The sequence below is a fragment of the Miscanthus floridulus genome, chromosome 9 (genome assembly GCF_019320115.1).
Source record: "Miscanthus floridulus cultivar M001 chromosome 9, ASM1932011v1, whole genome shotgun sequence".
Classification (NCBI taxonomy): domain Eukaryota; kingdom Viridiplantae; phylum Streptophyta; class Magnoliopsida; order Poales; family Poaceae; genus Miscanthus; species Miscanthus floridulus.
Window position 1 is genome coordinate 79,151,577 of NC_089588.1, and position 19,005 is coordinate 79,170,581.

Genomic DNA, 19,005 nt, shown 5'->3' on the forward strand with positions numbered 1-19,005 from the left:
GACCCATGCAGCAAAAAAGAGCTGCTGCTTCAATGGACCATAGGCTAGCTCTCATATCTCCTCTATGAAACCATAGTATGTCGTCCTGCACGTTGCCGTTTTCATCCGTGAGCATCAAAACGAACACCACAATTTTATTATGTGCTCTTTCCATCTTGCTTTTTTATATAAAATGTGAATCCATTGATCTCATACCCTTGGTACTTAAGATATGTACTCGAAGGCCCCTTGTCTAAGGCATCCAGTTGATTACCCAACTTTATTCCAAGCAAGCAACGTCGCAATCAGCTACAAATTCCTCCTTATGTTTTTTATCCAGCCAAGCCTGTGACCTGCTCAGATATAGAGTTAGCAGCGATTGCCTATGCTCGTCAATGTATGGCATCACACCCCTCGGCTTGCTAGAGAATAGCGAACTGCGCCTGTCTAAAATAAACAGGGTCATCTACTGTAATAGATTTCTCCTTGATCATTCCTTGCCACGTAGTCTTCCCTCGTGAAGAGATTCTAGAACTCCGACCCTTTTCATGTCTAGATAATATGTGCAGAACTCAATGGCCCTTCCATTGACCATCCTTCAACCATGCCCCCTTCTGGCCTAAATCTGTTCCTAACATACCTCCTGAAAACTTTCATCAATCTTTCGAAAGGGAACATCTGATGCAGGTACATTGGGCCAAGGCTCTAATTTGGTCAACAAGATGAATGAGCAGATGCAATGAAGATATCAAAGTAAGTCGGCAGACAATGCATCTCAAGCCTAATGAGAGTTTTAGCTATGTCCCACTGCAAGCTGCTCTAGTGTGGACACATCAATGACATTTTTTGAGATCACGTTGAAGAACGAGCAAAGCTTTATGATTGGGGCACGGACCTTTGGCGGGAGGATACCACACAGGGCAACAGGGAGCAGCTAAGTCATAATGACATAACAATCATGGGCCTTCATAGGGCCATAGTTGAACTTGAGTTCTCTCATGTTCACTAGCCTCTTCGGGTTTGCACAGTAGCTCATCGGGACTGTTGAGTCATTGAAGAAAGAAATAAGCGCATACTTTTCTTCCTTCTTCAATGTCCATGATGCAACTGAAGTTTGAACTGACCATTCTCTAGCTCCATGGGATGCAGCTCCTTCTTGATTCCCAAGTGTTGCATGTCCAGACGTGTGGCTAGTGAATCCTTCGATGTCGCCCCGGTGTACATCAAGGTGTTAAGAGTGTTATCACACACATTTTTAGTGATGTGCATGGGATCAAGACAGTGGCGTACACTCAGAAATGGCCAGTAAGGTAGTTTCCATTAAAACCAATTTTTTCTTCCAAACGCTCCCATCAGGCGCTGCTACTTGCATTGTCCCCTTCCCAAGGACAACATCCAGTTTGTTGAGTTCTCAAAGTATCGCAGGCCCGTCTCGATATTTTGGAGCTAAGCATTTCTCAATAGTACCATTGAAATCTTTTCTGTTCCTATGATAAGGGTGATCCTTAGGTAGGAACCTACGGTGTCCCATATAAACTATCTTTGAGTTATTTGCAGATTTACCGCATCGGTGTCGTCCAAGCACTCGACACATCCAGTATAGCCTTTTGTCTTCTATCCAGACAATGAACCTCGACCTGGCAGGTTGATGATTGTAGCGATAAGTACTCCCTTGATCGTGACTTGTTCCTTTTTTGTACTCGTCCCAAACATCCGTCATACCCTTTTCAAACATCTCCACTAGTTCAACGATCACTGGTTCTAGAAACACATCGATGTCATTCCTAGGTTGTCTTGGCCCTTGGATCAGTAGTGGCATCTGGATGTATGACCGCTTCATACAGACCCAAGGTGGAATGTTGTATATACAGAGCGTCACTGGCTAGGTGCTATGATTGCTTCTAACCTGATCGAAAGGATTCATCCCATCTGTGCTCAAAGCAAACCAAAGGTGCCTTACCTCTCCACCGATGTCCTTATTGATAGTCCTCTAGTCATGCCCATCGGCGGGGTGCCTCATCATTGTATCTTTCTTACACTCTTTGCCTTGCCAGCGCAACAGCTTGGCTGACTTTGCACATGCAAACAACCTATGCACCCGGGGAGCTATAGGGAAATACCAAACAACCTTTACGGGACCTCCTCTGGTCTTGGTACCCTCATCTGATGGCCCTTCCTTGTACCATGGAGCTCCACACTTGGGGCACTTGTCCAAGTCTTTGTATTTTTCTCCATGGTACAATATGCAATCATTGGAACACACGTGGATTTTATCAACCTCGAGGCCAATGGGGCAGATCATTTGCTTGGCCATGTATGTCTTTTCTGGCAACTCATTTTTTTTCTGGGAGCATTTTCCTTATTATACCTAACAACTGATTGAAGCCTTTATCGCTCAATCCGTTTGTCGATTTGAACTCTAACAGCATGATGTCGGCTTCCAGTTTGCTCATTGGACAATCCCTATACAATGGTGTTTTGCCATCTTGTCTCATTTTCTCTAGCTTTCTCAGCTGTCTTTCACTAAAACATCCGGTCTCTATATTACGTAGTAGCAGAGAAATGCCATCATTATCCTCGGTGTCGTCAGCTAGCATGTTCCTAAACACATTATTAACTGTGGGCATAGGTTCCATGTTGACACCGGATTCCTCGTCACCATCGTGGATGGCTACGTTAGGCATGTCGACATGATCATTGTTTTCCTACAGAACATTCACACCAACCTCGCCATGCATAGTCCATATCATATAGTTTGACATGAATCCCCTAGTAATTAAGTGCGATCGTAAAGACTCAATTTAACGAAAGTTCCTTTGATTCTTGCAATCTTTGCATGGGCAGAAGACAGGGTTCCCATTCCCAGCATGGGCTTCGGCGATAAACTGGCTGATGCCATGCATGTACCGCTTATCCGTTCGGGACAATGCATCCACTCTTGATCCATCTCTGCACAAAAAAATACTGAGACATTAATTACAAAGAATTAATAAGAAATCGAGCTTCATGAACAACAATTGTAGCTCGAAAGTACCATTTTTGAAAATATTATTGTACACTAATTATTGGAAAATTGAAATTGGTAGCCCTAGCCTTGTAAATTGAAAATTATAGTAAAAAACAATTATTGCACAATATTGAAGAACAACTATTCTACTCTACTTCTAAGAACTAATTATAGCATCACATACTAACAATGATGATCTTGACCACCATGGAATAATTAGCCATTAATTTAAATGTGTTCATAGACACCAACCGTTTGGATGATAGATTCACTACATTTTTGAGCCTTGCACAAATGTCCAATTGGAACAGTGCTCTCTAGAATGGAGAAAGAAGTAGAATGAGAATCAAGCAATGTAGCCATCAAAACAAAGCTAATTAAGCAACTAAATCAAATGAGTGGATATTTGTTACTAACCTTAAAGCAAAAAGATCAAGTCATTCTTCAAAATCCAAGCGCTAGCTTCATAGTGAAGAGCAGCCGCAACAATGGAGGGAAGGGCCCAAACACGTGCCTCTGTTCTTGGGATGAAAGAGAGGAGGAAGAAGAGGACGGCTATAGCCTTTTTGTGCTGTAGGCTTATCACCATCGGTTCTTCGCTAGAACCGACCGTGATAGAGCCCAATCACTGCCGGTTTGTGGCTTTAACCGGCAGTGATGAGTGGCCGCCAAAATACTATCGGTTCAAGCCACAAACCGGCAGTGATGTGGTGCTTCACTGCCGGTTTTAACACAGCCCCAATCATTTTCTCATTTTCGAGCTCATAATCGGCAGTGAAGGTACATCACTGCCGGTTCTCACAAATCCAGTTGTGATGAGGCTGGCAGTGATGTCCAAATCTGGCGTAGTGTTTAACCTATTTTTTTATCATGGGGATCCAATCAGGAGGGCTAAAAGTGAGCAAATGGCTCAAATCTAAGCTAATTTTTTTTGCTCCCAAAGGGGGCCCTAAACTGAGCTAAAGTGCCTCAGGGTGGGCGCTGGATGCCCCATACCCCCACTCACCCATCCACCCCCACTGCTCTCTTCCATCCATTCCCTACTCGCGAAACCCTATCCCTCTCGCCCGAGGGCACCCAACACTGCCGCTGTCACCCCTCTCGCTCGAGCTCCTCCGCCACCGCCCAGATCCAGCTCTCCTCCCAGCCGCCAGATCCAGATCCGTGTGGCGCAGATGGACGGCTACAGCGACGACAGCACCAGGGATTTCTTCTCCCAGCCAGATCCGTGCTCCCCCACCGATGGCTTCGACATGTTCTCCGATGAGGTGAGGACTTGTTCGGGCTCGGGCTCTGTCCATGGTCCCCGGATGGGCATTGAGGCACTCGACCTCAACTCGCAAGGCAGAAGGCTGGCCTCATATGGCGGCGTACCAGGGCATTTTGAGGTCAGGCAGGGGAAATGGAGGCAACGCCGGCATCATGGGCCCCCGCCCCCTCCACCCCGAATTGGTAGAGGAGGCGGCAATCGAACCCTTGGTTTACGCGTGGCTCGCAGCAGCAGTGGAGGTGGCGCCATGCCCGGCCGCGTTGGAGGATTTTGTTGAAAGTGCCAAGTTATCCAATGCCAAAGCAAAGACAAATAATTGTAGCATGCATGGCACTTCATAATTTTATTAGAAAGAGTCATATTGCGGACAAGGACTTTGATCGTTGCGACCGTGATGAGAACTATGTTCCTCCTGAAACATCAACCTCTCAACCACCAACACGGAGTACTCGACCAAGGGACAAAGATCGAAACATGAATGCATTCCATGATCAAATAGCCAATGGTTTGTTCTATAGATCATAGCGAGTGTGTTTGATTTCTTGTATGGACTAGGACCATTGGGTTGTGTAAGTGAAATATTTGGCTTCTGCATGCATGGCGACCAGCAGGAACAGCAGAGAGTTCCTAGCCGGCGCCCAGCAGAGAGCATGCCCAGCAGAGGCCGGCGCCCAGCATGTGCATGGAGTCATTAAATGAGGGACAAATCAGTCATTGTTTGATGAAAGTCTAAAGTTTAGCCCATGGATCAAACAGCCTAGCAGGAATAAAGTTTAGGGGCTAAAGTTTAGCCCATGTACTACTGATTCAAACAGCACCTTAGTCTTCACAGATTCCACCAAGCCGGAGCACAAAGAACTTCACCAAGTCCTTTGTCTCATCAAAGCTCTCGGCTCCGTAAAGGGAGCAGTATGTCAGAATCTTAGAAGCAACAAGCGGCTGGGCTGCCTCACATGCTCGCTGTAGGCCAAATGATAATTCCTGCAGCTAAGACACATGCGGGAGATTAGGTCTTGGGGGAAGAGAAGTCACTGGTGCCGAGGTTCTGTGCCTGAGAGTCATCTGCAGGGTTGATCCGATTATGTGGACAATGGAGGACAATGACAATGTCATGCGGGCAAGTAGTGTCGTCTTCATGTCCATGCGTGTTCATTTGGGCAGCCATGACTTCCGACATTTGCTACATAATCGGCTCTCTAGAAATCAGGCATGTATAATTTGAGCATGCCTTGATAGATTTTAGCCATTGAAAGCAATAACTCTGAAGACCTGTGATCCGTGCACCGGATACCTTGACGTCATAGATCATAAGTGCATATGGGAAGGCCAACAATGCACATATAAATGGCCCCGTGTTTTCTTATTTCTAATTTTTCATTTCATAGTGTCTTAGCTTCGTTTAACATCTTTTGATGCAACTTACTAATTAGTAGTTTTGAGGCATAAGTGCAACCATGGTTTATGCATTGACGATGCTTTTTGAATTAGTTTATTTCCCTTAAACGTTGTTTAAATAATCAACCTTTGTTTGTCCTACCAGTTCATCAAGATTACAAAACCACATTATAACATGATTTTCTAACACAAAATCCTATATTTCTTACTCATATTCTCCTCCTAAAAAGTCTATAGAATACCCATAGCAATGCGCGGGGTATCATGTAGTATCATAAGTATATTGGACATTAATTATTTCATAAATAATTTTTATTAGGTGTAACACATTGGTATATGTGCGTCAAGTAATGTTGAAGGTTAAAGAGAGTTGACCGGTGAGATCTTATCTATTACGAAATAAGGAGTTCTGGATATTGCATCAAATGTTTAATATCTAAACACTCTTGACAACAAAACAAGATATATGTCTAGGTATCAGAGAATTATTTGTAATAAACAAACAAAAGGAGAAAAAGTTGAAGAAAAACAATACAATTGGCCACATTGCTTGTACTTGTTGGCCCTTGTGCCTGACCATCATGTGTGTGTGGGGGAGTGGGGACCACAAATACTTTTAGAAGATTATTCATAAAAGCATAGTTTGTCTTAATGTGCTTACAATTAATCATAGTGTAACTTTTATAAATAATGGTCCAACTGCCAATGATATTATATCTTTAGGTTTTGTTTGGTGTATGGTTCTGACATTAGAAGGAGCTAAAAAACCCAAAATTGTTTATTTGTGTGCACAACGTATTTATCTAGTACAATATTTTTATTACTATAATATGATGATAAGTAGTATCTTTTAGGCCATTCCTTATTGGCATGCTATTATTCATTAACAAAATATTGTAGGTCGAATGTGGTGTCATTGCAGAGCGGTTTATTTGCCTATGTCTTGCATCTATGGAAAGAGGTTTGTTGGTCGTATCACACCACTTGTCTTGGAATTGAGAAATGAACTTTATGAAGACCCGTACAATCTGATTGATTGGAACAAGGCTCGAAACCAGTGCGCAAAGGTTTGTTGGAAAAACTACCTGGCTAGCATTAAAAATATTAATCCAATTCACACATCTATTTTAGACAGCTGGATCACAAGAAATTTTTATTTTTAATGATTGGTCATAATCTATTTGTTGATTTACCATAATGAAATTTGAGATTTAGTACAACTCCATCAAGTGATTTACTATGACATTATGGTAGATATCATCATGAGTCATAGTAACACATATATCATAAATATATATTCATAATATCATAAATTAGTACAATCATTATTATAAATCTAGATGGACATAGAGTACATACACAATATAGTCAAACCTTTGAATATGAGGTCTTGAACAAAAAAATATCGTGATTATTTCTAAATAGACACTTCGATACATATGTAATCACTTCTCACAAATGCATGCTGAAGTATTTTTTATACCATTCACAAAGTTACTACAAGAAAGAGAAATGATTTGAGATGTTATTCTAGTAAAACTTAAAACAAATATTAATTTTTCTCCTTTTTTGCATCATTTATGAGTTAAATTTTAGGATACAATATTTTTCTGAAAATCTAAGTGATGTTTGTATATTCTTTGTCCTTTAGGAAGATTTGTACTATCCGCATCCATTTCTTCAGGATGTCTTATGGGCCACTCTCCACAAGTTTGTCGAACCAGTTATGATGCATTGGCCTGGGATCAAATTTAGGGAGATTGCTTTGCGCACTGCCATGCGCCACATTCACTATGAAGATGAAAACACTCGATATATTAACCTTGGTCCTGTAAACAAGGTAAACTATGGACTATGATTATGTGTTGATTCTTTATAGAAGAAAGTATACATAGTTTTGTTTTTCTACAGTTCTTGCCACAAGTCAAGGACATTATCACATTATATTACAAACAAATTAAATCTATGTTTTCATATCCAAAGGCTGTACTCTAGCACTGTAATACCCCATCTGAAAGGATCTACATGGCTAGAAGGGGGTGAATAGCCTATAAAAAATTCTTCTACAAAAGCACAAGACTAGAGCAAAGTTGATTAGTACAACAACCAACCCTAATAGCCACTACTTGCTCTAGCACTGCTTCACCCAAGAAAGTCCATACACAACTCTAGTAGCAAATGATTTCTAATCTAAATCACTACACCACACAAAGTTACTAGCTACACTAAGCTACTCTAGCCAGCTAAACTAGTGAGCAAATAAGAACTACCTACTCTACTACTAAAGCTACAACAAACTAGAGAGCTACTCTATCAAGCAACTACTACACAAGCAATAGATATGAATGTCAATGCAAGTGAGAGTAGTAGCAAACCACTTAGGGCAAGAGATCAACCCAATGATTTATCTTCATGGTTCGGTTGCTTACTGGCAAACTACATCCATGTTATGGCATGTCCCCAAGTAATGATTCACGTGCTACATGACAAACTAGACCCATAACTTTGGTAGTGCCGCAAGAATCAACCACAAGGTGCACTCTAACTAGCCACGAGCATTCCACTAGAGTATCCATTTGCAACTCCGTGAGGTGGGATCAAAACCTCTCAGAAAACACCAATTGGAGACTAGCGAAACGATCACCAACACTCCCCTCAACAACCATAGCTGCTCCAAGCCATCTAGGTGACGGTAACTACCAAGAGTAACAAAAATAAGTGCAGACCAAATGAAGAACTAGTGCCACCCGATGCAAATCAACAAAGCAAATGCACTAGACTCTCCCAATCTCACTTTGGATCAAGCACAAGTCAAGAGATGAGTTGGACGTGTTTTTGGTGGCTCACAAGTGTGTTAGAATGCTTACAATGCCAAGAGAGATCTAAAGAGCTAGTCAACACATATAAATAGCACCCCTCCAAAACTAGCCGTTGGGCTAGCTGAGTGGGTAGTCTGTGTAGGCACCGGATTGGTCCGGAGCCTGCAAGACCCCCACCACTAGACTATGAGCTATGTTATACAGCCTTCAGAGCGCATAGTCTGGTGTCTAATTAGTGTACACACCAGACTAATCCGGTGGTAGCTCAGCATATGTCAGCAGAAACTAGCCATTAGCTACTCCAATGGTCACATGTAACGCATGATCTGGTGCAGCCCCTAGTGGACCACCGAACTAATCTAGTGTCCACCAGAGAGGTTCCAATAAGGGTTTTAGGCTGATCGGATTGGTCTGGTACTTCACTAATGAACTGATTCGGTAAGTGCTATGAAAATGCCCCTCTAGAACAGTGCTAATGGATGGTCTGGTCCTGTCAGTGAGCTGACCATCGGACTAATTCGATGGCTAACCCTAGCCACTGTGAAGGTCTTCCTGGTACCCAACTGCATAGGCTTATAGTCCAGCGCCCTCTGCAGGGCATCATCATACTAATCCAGTGTCAACAGAGGCACCCCAATTAGCTCTATTTCAAACTCTTTTTCAAATGCACTAACTTCCAAATGTTGTCCAACATGACAACAACTCCTTTGGCCCGAAGTTAGCATTTTCAAATATTTTCAAAGGAATTTCACTTGCATCTCACCTGTGTCACTAGGTCTAATGCATATGCAAAGTCATTTAACACCTAGTGGCACTTAGATAACCGATTAAGCTTCAGAGCTCCCCTCTTAATAGTACTGGCTATCTATCCTAAATCCGACCATACACTCTATTGTGTCTCGACCGGCAAAACAAGAATCCCTAGCATATACTTTTGCCTTCAATTCAACAAGGGGTTTTGTTTTCTCTTTGTTCTTTTGCAAGTGTGAGCTTGTTCCAATTGGATTGATCACCCTACATCCATCTCCAAGCCTTGTTCACCTCCTCGGTGCGGACCTAACCAAGCTTATCAAGACATAGAAAATTAAAAGGTTAGTCCACTAGTTCTGAATTACGAAAACTAAACATAGGGCTTTCACTGTCTCGTTAGAGACCTATAGTAGTAGTGAAGTTGGCATATGATGCCCATGTCTGGTTGTAGTTGGTGGGTTTAGTACCACCTTGGAAATTTAGGAGAGTGAAGGCTAGCTTATAATCCTTGTCATTCCATACATAGCACATTCGGGTTAACCCTTTTACATGAAGCGAGGACAAAAGTGTAAGAGAAGTGCTACGTGTATGCGGGCCCATTCCACGTGAGGAGCTGGGCCATAGGAAGATTTGTGACACGGGGCGTTACAAGCACTTACATTCAACAAAATGAATAATGCAAACTCTAAAATCTTAGAAGATGCCATAACATTGCCATATATCGATGTAGGATGTCATAGCTTTGGAAGTGTTCATGTAAAACTGGAGAACTAGGACAACATAATGCCTAATAACATATTATAAAACCCTTGCCATAGTTCTTTGCTTTCCAAATGGGTCAAAAAGGGCAAACCAATTGCTCACATATAGCCTAACAAACTATAAAACCCTTGCCATAGTTCTTTGCTTTCCAAATGGGCCAAGAAGGGCAAAGCAATTGCTCATTGATGCTATGGCATATGCTTAAGGTCTACCCAATTATTCTTCCAACTTCATCCTCTCTCTGTCAAAGAGAGTAAAGTGGTACATGAGCGGATTGACTGACAAACCCCTCGACCTTTTATTTCTCATATTTCTAAAGAGAGAAACGACCATCCTCAATTGCATGTTGGCACCCCACTCTTACTCTCTACGTCATGCGAATAAATCCTTCCAAAACATCTTGAAAATAGGCTATGATGAAAAATGCTCTTGCATTGATATTGGGGGCTTCAAGTAAATGTCATTAGTGACAGGTCTAAAATGAGATAAAACAAACTGAAAACTTTAGGCCTGTGAAATATGGACCTTTTGCTTAACTCTAACAGAAAAACGGTTTTTTGCCTTGGTCACTTAAGTTAATATTTTATTAGCGCCCTGCCAAGATTTGAACTCGAGACCTATGACCATGATTCCATATTGAGTTGCATACTCTAACTAGTTCGACACAAAAGTTTAAACACTAGTATTTATACGTTGTACCAGGCCTATTACCACTTTTAGTTTTTTTCACCATTGTATTGTCATGACAACTCCTACTCGCACCATCCTCTCCTATTTATGCAACATTACCATGCTGTGTCAGAAACTCGGAACTATGAATGCTTCCACAACACATGGAGCTAGCTTTCTGATACTAAATGTTACCATTTCAGCTAATAATTCAGTAGCTTTTTTACTCCTGCAACCATTGCAAGCTCTATGACAAAATATCTCTGTAGCCATAACATTTTATTGGTAAAATAGGTATATGTCTGCGGCTGAGGAAATTTTGAATATTTTGCTTTATTTGCAAACTATTGTCCTCAGTAACAGTGTATACATATATTCAATTATGCCAAACTACAAAAACTTTAACCAAAAAAACTGTGGAATTATTTTCTGTTTTGTTCTTCTTTAACAGTTAACATGTTAGACAAATGACAACGCCGGCTCATAATGGCCACCTTGAAATTACTCAATCAACTTACCCTACAACTTTAGTTGCCTTACCATTTCTCTGCTTTGCCACTTTAGCGGGACCATTACTTCTTCTTGGCATTCTAATCCTATTCTGCTATTCGTATGTCTTAGGTAAGGAACTTTTGTTAGAAGTGTGTGCCTTAGTGACTAGATTAGTATAATATTTCTCAATTGTTTCCTATAAGCTTGTTCCATGAATCGCTACCAGATATCAAATAACTTTATACACAGGTAATGAATATGCTTGCTTGTTGGATTGAAGATCCAAAATCAGAGGCATTCAAACTCCATGTTCTCCGAATTTATGATTATTTATGGCTTGCTGAAGATGGTATGAAAATGAAGGTAACCATTGCTGAATCTTTTCTCATGAAACTGAGAGTTTGTAGTTACACCAAAGTCTTATTATGATGGCCAATGGTGCAATTATCAAGGCATTCAAGCATCCATGCATGCATCATCCAGTCCTCATTTGTCCATGCGTACGTGATTATAAACATTATATGTTGATGGCTACATATTGTGCCTTAGGCGCAAAAAACAGTCACCAACTGCAGCACAAACATGCTTGATTTAACTCTAGTTTTAGGTGGCTTGACTGTTAACTCAACTAATGACTAACATGGAAAATGACAAGGTTACTCCTATTGTCAGTTTTGTTGATTTTTCTTTAGCAAACTAAAAGGGATTCATCTTCTCTGTTCTATTAATGTAGGGCTATAATGGCAGCCAGCTGTGGGATGCAGGTTTAACAGTTCAGGCAATTGTGAGGACCAACCTCATTGAAGAGTTTGGTCCAACTCTTAAACTAGCGCATGCCTTTATTAAGAATTCACAGGTACATACATGCTATTAGCATGGAGACCTAGACTTCTGTCTGTGAAAGGTAGATTTCACTTGGCATACTTATTAACTTCCTATTCTTTAGATCCTTGACAATTGCCCTGGAGATTTGAACCAGTGGTATCGGCACATGTCAAAAGGTGGATGGTCATTTTCTACAGCTGATCATGGTTGGTCTGTATCAGATTGCACTGCAACAGGACTAGAGGTGAATATAGCTCATTACTATATGACAAAGAAGATTTTTCTCTCTTATTTATTTTCTTCACCATCTTGATCAAAAACTTTCGGTGCACATTTATAAGAATATACAGTATATATATATCTTTAATATGCGTAATATTTAGTGCTTGTCATATGGAGATTTCTATGATGGTATTCTGGAATCACATAAAGCTCATTGTCATATACTCTGGTTAATTTTTTCTGTTGTAATTTTCTCTTACCTACAGGCAGCTCTATTGTTATCAATGATTTCTCCTCAAATAGTTGGTGAGCCGATGGAAGTTGACAGAGTGTATGATGGTGTAAATTGTCTCATTTCTCTTATGGTAAGCATCTTTCAAGTTTTTGCCTTTCATTCTGCATAAGTTGCAAGTTGTAGGATCAGTTTTTGCCCCACATGTTTACAGTTTTAAATGTAGGGTGCATTGTTCAGAATATCCCTACTCAGTCCTTGGGGTTGTTGCATTAATGCAATATTAAAATTTTTAACATTTCCTGTTAGTCAGATTATAACTTGCTATTTTTTAAACAAAAGGTAGCTCTATTAATCTCAAACAGTTGCATCAAGGTGGCACAATCGATCTAAGACCACTCAAGGTTTTTGCATAGCTATTATACAGACAACCTATGATTATTGAAGTATAACAACATGACATCATGCCGTAATGAGCTACAACCCACATCATAATATTCAATTCCATGCACGACCGTAGCAACACATGGACCATAAAAAGAGTCCTCCTAAAGAAACAGCTACAAGAAGAAACGGTACTCAAAGCGTGCCACTGTTGCTATGATCCAACCACAATTGGTTCTCACCCAAAAAGATCAATTCATCGAACTCTAGACACCATCAAGGAAGCTAAAATAATGCCACCATTGCTAGGTACAACCAACTAAGGCCACACCTAGAGATTTCTCCCTGGAGTTGAGGAACCGGCACCTAAACTGACACCACCAAATCCAAGTTCCCCAATACCGCCTCTCCAAATTGTTTCCTGTCAATCCTGCCATGCCTTCCAGTCTTGGCTAACTATAATCGGACGCCACATGTCCAAAATACATAGGATCCATCTAGAGACAGAACGAGACATCCGAATACGAGATTCCATGAGTCGATGCCAAGTGACTCCAGACTCTAGGTAGGTACGGAAGTCTATGACTATAGATGAGGATGCCATTGCGAGGACTGGCTGCATAAATAGTCAACCAAGATCAAACCATTGAAGATGAGCAGTACGACAACTGACTGCATCTTGAACACTGACGCCAGGTGATTTCCCGTTTGGAGTATATTAAATGCCTCCACATCAGCTCTAGAGGATGGGATAATGCTAACTTTTTTTACAGTTGAAAGAACTTGACATGTAGTTACAGCAGAACTTTGACATTCATTTCTCTTAGAACACAGCTTGAAGGGGAAGCAACAACCCAACTTAAAATTATTCATTAAGATTTGATTTTTTTGTGATGTTTCCTTAATTATCTGTGATTTCTCTTTGGTGTTATCTTTCAAATATTTCTATCCGAGGAGCGGTGTCTTATATGTCTGTCTTAATTTACCTTGCAGAATGATAATGGTGGATTTGCAACATTTGAACTCACAAGGTCATATGCATGGTTGGAGGTCAGTTAATCAATTTCTTTCTAGATCATCCTTGCTTCTTTATCATGTGCCAACACTGTATTGCCTAGCGGCATGCACCCTAGTTGAGTGGGACACTAGCCAAAGTTCAAATCCCGATGGCAAGAGAAAAGAGAGAAAGATCCCCTCACTAGCAATATGAAAATAGTGGCAAGGGATCATTGCAGTGACCGTTAGCCGAGGAGGATAGGAGGTCATGGTCGGCTCTAGGGCAGCCCTATAGGACGATGCTAGGGTTTATAGTTTTTTTTGGCTCGTGCATGTAGTTAATGCTTCTTCTTAATCATAATGTCTCTGGGAGGCTGTTTCCTAGCCTAACAGTATCATAGGTCAACTTTTTCTGCGCTTTCTTAGGTGTTCAAGATTGAAAGAGAGAGGCGCATGGTTGTAGTACATCACAGCCATCTATGCGTAGAAAGAGAATAGCACATGAAATATAGAGATATTAATGTAGAAACACATTTTTGACCTATCTATCTTAATGTAGAAACGACACTGGAGGCCAGCTAATCAATGAATCAAGCAGAGTTAGTTACGATCATTTCCAAAATTTATTGGACTCGCCACGGACTCATCCATAATCCAAACAGGACATAAGTCCTGTCAAACTTATCTGTCTCAACAAACACTATGCATCCATCATCTTTTTCGCGAACATGGTGGCCTGTATTTCATTAAGAGGATGAAGGATGTGTTACAGGGTTGTTAGCATGACACAAACCATAGACACCGATTGGTGATCCACACCCGTCATGCCAACGTCCAGCTAGTTCCATAAAACAATTATACGGCAAACAAATTTGCGACTAAAAGCACTCTACAGACATGCATCCATCATCTCTGATGCCGATATGGAAGATTCCAATAGTGAATTTTCTTCCATTCTTTAGTATGCTAGGTTGATACGTTATTTTTTAAATAAATATTCAGGGTATTACAATAACTACTAGCACATATCTGCTCCATTCATTGATTATATGCATTGTTGAATAGGGTAGCAACATTTATCCATGTGGATTGTTAATTGAGTTCTATCTGTACTGACATATTTTTTATCTCAAATTCAGCATATTAATCCTTCTGAGACCTTTGGGGGCATAATGATTGATTACCCGTAAGCTGCAATAACCCTTTAGTTTTCTTATACTGCTTTATTAGAAATAACAAAACAAAACACAAACAAAATGCACAACTGGAATTGACAGGTATGTTGAATGCACATCATCATCAATTCAAGCCCTAGCTTTATTTAAGAAACTCTACCCAGAGCACCGCAGGAAAGAGGTCGACAACTGTATCAGCAAGGGTGCAGATTTCATTGAGAGCATACAAAGAAACGATGGTTCATGGTCAGCATTTAATTCGGACACCATGAGATTACGCCACTTCCTCAGCATACTTACCAATATGTATTTCCAACAGGTACGGCTCTTGGGGCGTCTGTTTCACCAACGCCACATGGTTTGCAGTGTTTGGATTAGTTTGTGCTGGCCGGACGTTCAAGAACAGTTCTGCAATAAAAAAGGCATGTGAGTTTCTATTATCAAAAGAGCTTCCTTCCGGTGGCTGGGGAGAGAGCTATTTGTCATGTCAGGACAAGGTAACTTCACTACCGGAAACCGGCTCTTTGCCGAGTGTTTTTATGTTTGCCGAGTACATTTCCTCGGGCACTCGGCAAACAAGCTCTTTACCAAGTGATATGAAAAAAACACTCGGCATAATAATTGTACTTGGCAAACAAACTCTTTGCCGAGTGCTGCAAAAAAAGACTCGGCAAAGAAGTAAGTTTGCCGAGTGTTTTTTATTTTTTGCACTCAGCAAAGAAGTAAGTTTGCCGAGTGTTTTTTTTGGCACTCGGCAAAGAAATAAGTTTTTTTCCCTCTTGCAACCTTGAAACTTTTTCTACACACCACATATAACATGTGGTACTCCATGTTAAAATTTGGTATATTTCTAGATCTGTTTGCTATATTTAATTAATTTATTGCATTTCAAGCAATTTTTTGAATCAAGTCAAATTTGAACTGCAAGTGATTCAAATAATAGAATAAAATGAGTAGAAAAATAATATTCATGTTATTGAGTCCAGTGTGAGGCCTTACCCGGGAAATGAAAAGAAATTTCGAACATATTGTGCAGGAAACACGACCACGAACGTGTGGATGAATGATTTTTAAATTCTAAAAAATGCAAACGAAGTCTGAAAATCATGAGATTTGTCATGATGTGATGATATTATATGTGGAGGCTGTGGTAAAAAATTGAGAAGGTTTCGCACAATTTGTCACGTACAATGTTTATAGACCGAAGCATCTCAGAAGAAAAATCATAGCGTTGAGAAGGAATCAGGTAAGATTTGGAGTCAAAGTCACGGTCGAATTGGGGTTTGACTTCAAAACTTTTTGTATAGGCAATAGAGAACATAGATTGTTTCATGTGAAATTTTGGTATTTTTTTGTGATCCGTTTAATAATTTTAATTTATTAAGTGCAATTATAGAATTTTCAATGATATAAATTAAATTTGAGCTGTAACTGCATAAAATAATGGAATCATATTTGTAGAAAAATCATATATATATATATATATATTGTTGAGTCAATTTGACAATGTATTTTCAAAGTACATCGAACAAAAAAAGGAAAAACACGTTATGAAAAACAAGGAAATAAAAAAAATAACTAATATATTTGCCGAGTGCCCCAAACCTTGACACTCGCCAAAGCCATCTTTGCCGAGTGTCCTAGCTCCACACTCGACAAACTCAACACTTTATAAACTTAAAGAAACATGTTCCGCCACGTTAGCGATCCACGTCTTCAAAATCGAGCTCTCCCATTGGCTCGAACCTCCTCTCCCTGGATCCCTCCCCTCTTATCCCTTCCCTCTCCATCTCTCCTTATCCATTCCTCTCACCTCATCTTCCAAGGGGCAAGGGGCAGGAGGGCGGCGGCGGGCACGGGACACCGGCCGCGGTGGGCAGTGCGACACGGCGGCAGGAGGCGGCCGAGGCCGAGGCCGTGGCGGCGCGGGCAGGGCGGCGCGAGCGTGGGACACGCGCGGGCGGTGCGCGGCACGGCACGGTGGCAGGAGGCATTCACGGCCGGGCGGGCGGGGTGGCGCTGGCGGCTGGGGCCGAGGCCGTGGCGGCGCGGGCAGGGTAGCGCGGGCATCGGGAGCGGCGGTCGCTGCGGGCGTGCGGATGGGTGGAGCGGGGAGCGGCGGGAGCGACGGGAACGGCAGCGGGAACACTAGGACACGGCGGCGCCGGTGCGTTCCGTGGCCGTCGTCACGGCCGCCGGCGCACACTTGTTGGACGCCGAGCGGCCACCGGTGCGGACCACGCCGGTCGGGGACGGGCACGGCACGAGCGGGCTTTTTTTTCGCAAAAACCATTGTTTGCCGAATTTTTTTTCGTCGACACTCAGCAAACAAGACATATTTACTGAGTGCTTATGCCGTTAGACACTCGGCAAATGCGCCATGAACGTCTTCTCGCCGTCACATTGCTTTTTTTTGTCGAGTGTCAGTTTTAGCACTCGGCAAAGTCTTTGTCGATTGCCCGATAAAAATCACTCGGCAAAGAAACGTTTGCCTACTCATTTCTTTGCCTACTCTGTGTACGCCGAGTGCCGTTTGCCGAGTGTAACTTTCGGCAAAGTCCTTTGCCGAGGGCACACGGCAAACTTCCAGATTCCGGTTGTAGCTTGGCTTCAATCGACCTGTTTGTTCATTTTAAATAACTCGGTTTCTCACTAGCAGTACCGATGCTGATACATGTGATTCTGTTATTTGCTACAATACACTTATCACTTGCAGCTCCCCTTATTATCAAATGTTCCAGTCTAGTTTTTATGTTTAAATGGTCATGGCAGTACTGAACTCAAGACTATTTGAGAGTACAGAAGCCTTATTACAACTGCTATATCTACCCTGGGATCTTCTGACTTGGATTGAAACAGGTTTACACCAATCTTGAAGGCATGCGACCACATGCAGTGAACACTGGTTGGGCCATGCTAGCCCTAATTCGTGCAGAACAGGTCTACCTTTTCGTCTTACAAACGTGTCTCATGGGTTTTATGGATACAATGTGCACATTTGTAAAGGATATACTTTGCCTCATTGTTACAGGCAGAAAGAGATCCAGCACCACTGCATCGGGCAGCTAAGGTTTTGATCGACTTGCAGTTAGAGGACGGAGAATTTCCACAGCAAGTAATAATACTCCTAACTGATGCAAGAGAAATAAAACATTCATTTGTACTTTCTTCCATCTCACACATTCTTGGTTAAAAACCTTGTGTCTTAAAAGCCGTTTGACTATAGGATCCTGTAGACTGAACAGTAATATCAAAGCTTCAGCATTAAGTGGGGTCTATAATTCTATATAGGTAGAACAACACATTTGTTCAACAAAATACCTTATTGTTTTTTTTATATCTTCCAAATACTGGACTCAGATTGAAGGCATCTCTTATTTCATGAGTTTAGCCAATCTTTTAAGTTGTAGTTTGGAAATCACATATGAATCAAACAACTAGGATAAATAATAGATATTTGTTGCAAACTACAACGTCGAGTCTCGTAAATGATTTTAATCGATCTCTGTAGGGCTCTCTTTTCTTCCCCTTACAGAGCCACATTACTCAAATGACCACTTTTTGAGTTGTTAATAAATTTTAACTATGTACAACAGGAGATCATTGGAGTCTTCAACCAAAATTGCATGATCGGTTACTCCCAGTACAGGAACATCTTCCCTATATGGGCTCTAGGAGAGTATCGTACCAGGGTCCATGTTGCAGGGAAGAAATAGCCGATATGCTTATCAGATGTCTCCGAAGAGACAATAGCCAATATGCTTATGATTCGACATGGTGGCAAAAATGTCGTTTACTATAAAGAGCTTCTACACTCTCGTTATCTAGTACCTTGATTTTCTATAACCGTTGATCCATCCTTTTGCATTTTTCTACAATATAAACTCAATGGTTACTTGAGAATAGTAGTGTCATGTACCGTTGATCCAACATACTTGTAGTTCCTTTTCTCTACAAAAAGATACACAAAAACTAGTACCATGTATTGCAATAAGAAATCTCGGATATTTTTCAGATGTGCTAATTTT

General features: G+C 41.3%; 1 protein-coding gene across 1 annotated transcript; it reads left to right on the forward strand.

The window, feature by feature from the left end:
* The first annotated feature begins 4,161 nt into the window (after positions 1-4,161).
* Positions 4,162-18,693, forward strand: LOC136480133 (cycloartenol synthase-like). Its single transcript, XM_066477776.1, has 14 exons — positions 4,162-4,438; positions 6,552-6,718; positions 7,303-7,491; positions 11,393-11,506; positions 11,877-11,999; positions 12,090-12,212; positions 12,457-12,555; positions 13,800-13,856; positions 14,942-14,988; positions 15,080-15,223; positions 15,297-15,474; positions 17,837-17,917; positions 18,009-18,092; positions 18,574-18,693. Exons 1-14 carry the CDS (start codon positions 4,162-4,164, stop codon positions 18,691-18,693), a joined length of 1,803 nt encoding a protein of 600 aa, XP_066333873.1.
* Positions 18,694-19,005: the final 312 nt, after the last annotated feature.